A 5,608-nucleotide genomic window follows, 5' to 3' on the forward strand; every position below is an offset into this window, starting at 1 on the left:
CTCACTCCTGGCTATGTTCTCCTGCTGCTTCCCCTTTGCCAACACAGTATTTGTCAGACAACCCAGCATGCTGTTTCAGCTTTCTAAAACTGCAAAAAAACAGAGTCTGAGGGGAAAAAAAAAGAAGAGTTTTCTGCTGGGTTAGCAAGCTGAACAGACTCACTGAGAGGTCAGACAAGTTTAATAACTGGCACAAGGGCTGCGCAAACTGTATGAGTAAGGTACCTTTTTCACTGCTATGAAGTCATCATATTTACTCAGCCCAATCATAAAACCTTAACTCATTTTTCATTGTGACTATTAGGGTATCTTAAAACATGTCCTAGTGGAAAAAGTAACTGATACAGAAAAACTCCCTTAGAAGTAAGCTTTCAGCATGCAGACAGCTTCCTTCATCTGGAGTTAGCAGCAGCAGTCAATACGAGACTAGAGTAAGAGGCAAATTTACAGAACGAAAAATAGTTCATGCAAGTCTGTTTTAATCTCAGGCAGAAATTCATACAAGCAAAGTGGTGAAGGGGTCTATAGTAAAAAGATTCTCTACATACAGTAACAAAATTCTCTGCATTTGAGATGAATTTAAAAATGCCATTGATAAATGAAGTATTTGTGGATCTAATTCTATCAGTAGTAACACTTTGTGCAAAATATTATAGATATTTCTTTACATTAGAGCAATAAGAAAAATAATTTACAGTGAAGGCTGCTGACTGGACAGCAGCTGAACTTCCAGAGGTAGTAAGTCTGGCATTCAATTCTTCTGCAAGATGACTCTGTATATCACAATTACTCTGTGAGAGAGGTATCTGAAGGTTCTGATTGCTATACATTGTTGCTTCATCTTCAGTTATAATTTCCCAGCTCTTTAAAAAGATAATAAAAGAGAAAAGCTTTTTAAAGAAGTGGTTCCAAACGACAAATAGTTGACAAGTTTTTGACTAGATAAAAGTTCCTTGCATTTCAGAAACATTTTGACATTGCTTTTACCTCAGGGGAATCTCTGCTGTCTAGATTTTCCGTATCCTCCGATATCTGTCGCCGATGAGCGAACACATGCTGGGCCTCCAGCTGCACATTACCGATATCTGCAACAGCTATGTTGTCCCTGTTGGGGCAGAGGGGCAAGTCAGCATACAGCAGCCAGATTTTATCTTTCAACAGTAGGCCAGGCCAACAGCAAAAACATACATTATAGTCATTTTGGCAGAAGAAATAGCATCATGAGCTATACAAATAAATGTGAACCGATTAAGAAGAATAAGCATTCATGTCAACATGAAGTTCAGTTTAAACTGAAGAACCAGATAGCGCTCCAGGTATTAGTTTTCTAATTCACATGCTAAAGGCGGGGGGGGAATAAAAAAAAACCAACCTGACAAAAATCCAGTTAAATAATTTAATGTGGTCCCTGCTGGGAAGGAGGAACCAGGCTCAGAGCTTAAAACTAATTTCCTTTCCATTACAATCGCAACCAGCTCCTATTTGAAAGCATACTGCCAGACAACAGGAAGGGAGTACTGTGCAGTTAAACTGAGAACTAACCAGTGACCACTACACATGGGCTTCAAGGTTAAAAGCTCTGGAAAGCTCTCTACTAATTCTGAAGCTGCTCACTTTCTAGTTTTCCTTGCTTTCAATGTAACTGGAATGAACTAATTACACAAGTTAATATAAGACTTGACTTTTCAGGCCAAAAGACATACTGAGCAGTTGGTCTTTTCCACTGTGTTCTTCTGAATTCATGATTGACGTAGTAGGTCCTGCCGAGGATGTCTTGCCTCTCTTCCCAGCCCGAAGGCAGCGGAGGAGATCCCTGCTGCTGCTGTTGTGGCTGGCTAGCAGCATCTGGTTGGTCCAGTATAATCCACCCAGGCTAAGAGATAGAATATTAATTACCTTGAAAATTACCAAAGTTGAAAAGGCATCTCAATGTATTAAACCCCCTCCTTTTAAGGTGCAGTCCCACTACATCTTAAGTCAGTAAGACTGGCTCTGAGTTTTACTGCATACATTTCTCAAGAAACAATAGGACAAATTATGCACGTAAAAATCTTATTTTTAACTCAAGTTCCTTAACCATAACAGCATCAAAAGATGTTTATTCCTGGAAAATAAGCAGTATCCATAGAATACATCTTAAAAATGTATTTAAAAAGTAAATAAATTTAATTTCATACATACACTGCAAATCTACTAGTCAGATGAGCATACCACTTTGTAACAGAGAGTTTAATTACAGCAAAGGTGGTAATGCTAATTAAAGTTCTCAAGTCTTGAAAGGAAACCCTCTGATCTAAATTGCATGCGCTCAAAAAAGAGTACAAATGTAATGCAGTTCAGATGAGAATATCCCTATAAATTGGAGAAAGTTGAAATTCTGACACCAGGAAGATGTCAGCATCTGTCTCTGTGGTCAGAAAACGTTACACAGCAGTAAAAATACTGAGCAATACTTCCACTAATCTTAAAACAAGAGAAGCTACATAGGCATGTGGCAAGTCAGCACAAGAGCAAAACCAAAAGCTCGATGTATGCTTTCATTTATAGATATACTGACAAATCCACTCCTTGAGTTAGAAGAACTGCTCCAGAATTTTTGTGCAGACTTACAACTTTTATGTAAGATACAAGCAATCATTTAATTGGTTTGTTTCTAAAGAACTATTTGTAACTCAGCAATTCCTAACATTCATTTTTACTGTAACTACCCTTCATAGCTGGAGACATTTGCTAGGTATTTCACAAATATATTTCAACAAATATATCTCTTCCCACCTCTAATTCTTCAGCCTGTTCTGTCGTTTCTTCTTCAGACCCATTGTTTTTAGGTAAGTAAGTCATTTTTAATCTAAGGTGGCCTTTAACTCTCGATTTATGGCTGCAGAAGAGAAAATAAAAATGTTCTTATTGTGTACTTGTGAAATTAATGAAGTTCTGTAATAGTGTTGAGGATTTAGACTTTGAAATTCACGTTGATATTATGTACCACAACTGGAAACATTTCTTCCCAACTCTTTTGAAAACTCCGCTAGTATCCAATGCATAACAGTAACAATCAAGAAAGTAAGAATAATGACAATGTAATTCATACAATAATTTGACTGCGTGCAGACAAACTTTCAAGCATTATCTCAACCTACAGGACTATCTTTCATAAAACTAAAGTTATAGCAAGGCTCATATACTTCAGCATCTGCCTCTCTGTATTTAGCTTATTGCATCATTAGAAGCCTGAAAATAGGATTTGCCCTTAGCAGTTTTATTTCATATTTTCACTTTGTAAAGAAATCTACCAAATTATCTGTTTGACTATTGGTATAGAAAAAAAAAAAGTCCTGAAAATATCACTAGTTAGTCAAATGGATACCTATACACCACCTTATTAAAAGAAAGAAAAAAAAAAAACACAACAACAAAAACAAAAAATCTCATCACAAAAGTCTAATACTTTGGGTTTGGTTGTTTTTGTGAATTAGATTTTCTGATATCCAGAAAAACATTTCATGTTGGATTATAAACATGTTCATTCAGACCATATTTTGGTTTCAGAAAAGCTCACACCCCTTTGAAAGAGGAAGTAACCTAAGCCACTTTTCAATACAACATTAAAGTAATTCATTTCAGAGTATTAACTTGTTAATGATTCCTACTCAGTTTGAGGTACTGGGAAGTGTCAATTCCTTGGTTTTTCTTAACACCGGCTTTCCTAAATGTTAAGCAACTTTTCAGTTTAAGTTTTGTTATGTTTATAACTAAGGTCACATGAAACTGCTTACATGACACAGGCAAACAAGAGAGACGTGAAGGCAGGAAACAATTTCAAGTTAAAAAGGGATGAGCTACAGCATAACATTGGTCACTGATTCCACCATCCAGCTCAAGAGTAAATCGTTCAGATGAAGTTATAATGTGAACGCTATCATGGCCTGAAGAAAACTGTTTATTTTTACCAAATAATCTGTACATATTTAAACAAATGCTGGCTTTTTAGTAGAACCACAAATTTCTTACTCCATTGATGTTCAAATTTTTTTGATGAAAACATAAAACTGCAGAAAACACTCATATACGTACAAGTAATTACAGAACAGGACTATTTAAATACGAAAGTATTTTTAGGCGGTATTTACTAACCTTCTTGGATGAAGAACAAAATCTTTAAATGTATATGGTCTCTCCATACTTGGATTTTCTGTCTGGAATTAGACAAGATTTTTCAACAAAACTTCAAGTGTTTGATACAGATTTAACGAAAATTATCAGAAATTTACAGTGGGTTTCTTTAAAGGCCATACCTTTCAGTGTATATATATTACAGTTTCTAAAGTGCAGAAAAAAAAAATAACCTGTTTACCCCGAAATCAAGAAACAGATTCTCAATTTTCAAATTGAAAACATCTATCATAGCTCTTTTTCCTCCCTCAATATTTTTCAAATCTTTTCACATGGAACATGCATTAAAAAATATTTCCATTTTTAGGACTTGGAGATGAAAAAAAAATACCACAGAAGAATTCATTCTGAGAAAATCTCTGTTCTGATTCACAACAGTGAAGCTGCTCAACAGAAAGAAGCACAGAAGTAAAAAGATATTTTCATTTATAAATATGGATTCTAGGTACTGGCAGAGTTATATACATGAGGGATGATTAAAGAAAACAAAAATATTTATTCTTCGAGTTAACATCAATACTTGTAATCTATCTGAAGTTCTGCAATTTGTACAAAAGTGATTGGTTATTACAATACTGTATGTTTAAGAAATATCTGTAAAATCTCTTCTTGTCTTGAAGACTGTTTCAAGCCTTGCATTCTTCTTCTTAAAAACACTACTAGCATGTCTCTCATAGCAGCAGAAACCATTATTTAAACACAACGCAACCTACCTTTTCTTTTTTTCTAAATAAATATCAGCAATAAAACACCCCTAAAAATATCCACAAAAGTAAACCACACAAATAATGCACAGAGCAGGAGAACTTAATCACTTATATTATCAGTACAGTTAACTTCCTTAGATGACTACCACAGTTGCATACAGAATCATTTTTCCCTTTCACAATCTTAAAAAAAAAATACAAACCGGTAACTGATAAAGAGGAATATCCACTTGCCCAAGAAAATCATCTCGAGTCTATAGAAGAAAAAAACAAAAACAGAAAACAAAAAGTTTAAAGTTACTATGTATTTTTAAAACATTGTTGCAAAGTCCTGACAGCATTAAATTACAGAGAATAAAACTTGTTCTGTAGAGAATGAGTTCTGACTGATCGAGCACTCAGAGCCTTCAACAGTTTTGCCTTCCTCAAAATAAATGAAGTTTGAGGGAGCCAGGGGTAGAGATTTAGGTTGGTTCTTAAATCACATAGACTAACACTAATCAAATTGGAATCCCAATTTCTATAAGCCCAGGCAACGTTTAAAACAGGCACACAAAAACTTTTTTTTTCTTTTTAAAATAAGACAGCTACTGTTAAAAATAAGACAAAACAAAAATAAGTTTCATCTGTTGTAAGTGCTTTGGAGGTTTCAGCAATTCCAGCAGTCCAAAGATCGGCAGCAGGAGCTTCAAGTTTGGCATCTCCCCTACCCCCTGCTCAGCATTCCT

The 5,608-nt window shown here is 35.1% G+C and overlaps 1 protein-coding gene across 2 annotated transcripts in view; it reads right to left on the reverse strand.

The window, feature by feature from the left end:
* The window catches only part of NEDD4 (neural precursor cell expressed, developmentally down-regulated 4, E3 ubiquitin protein ligase), a 42,979-nt gene that overhangs the window by 16,222 nt on the left and 21,149 nt on the right, over positions 1-5,608 (reverse strand). For both annotated transcript variants that reach the window (XM_009869658.1, XM_009869657.1), the window contains 6 exons: positions 5,084-5,134; positions 4,135-4,196; positions 2,776-2,878; positions 1,704-1,873; positions 988-1,105; positions 696-863 (listed from right to left, as the gene is read on the reverse strand). In XM_009869658.1, coding sequence (XP_009867960.1) covers positions 696-863; positions 988-1,105; positions 1,704-1,873; positions 2,776-2,878; positions 4,135-4,181 — 606 coding nt within the window. In that variant the 5' untranslated portion in view covers positions 4,182-4,196; positions 5,084-5,134. The remainder of the gene's footprint in view (positions 1-695; positions 864-987; positions 1,106-1,703; positions 1,874-2,775; positions 2,879-4,134; positions 4,197-5,083; positions 5,135-5,608) is intronic.

Source organism: Apaloderma vittatum, unplaced genomic scaffold (genome assembly GCF_000703405.1).
Source record: "Apaloderma vittatum isolate BGI_N311 unplaced genomic scaffold, ASM70340v1 scaffold18835, whole genome shotgun sequence".
In the NCBI taxonomy this organism is placed as follows: domain Eukaryota; kingdom Metazoa; phylum Chordata; class Aves; order Trogoniformes; family Trogonidae; genus Apaloderma; species Apaloderma vittatum.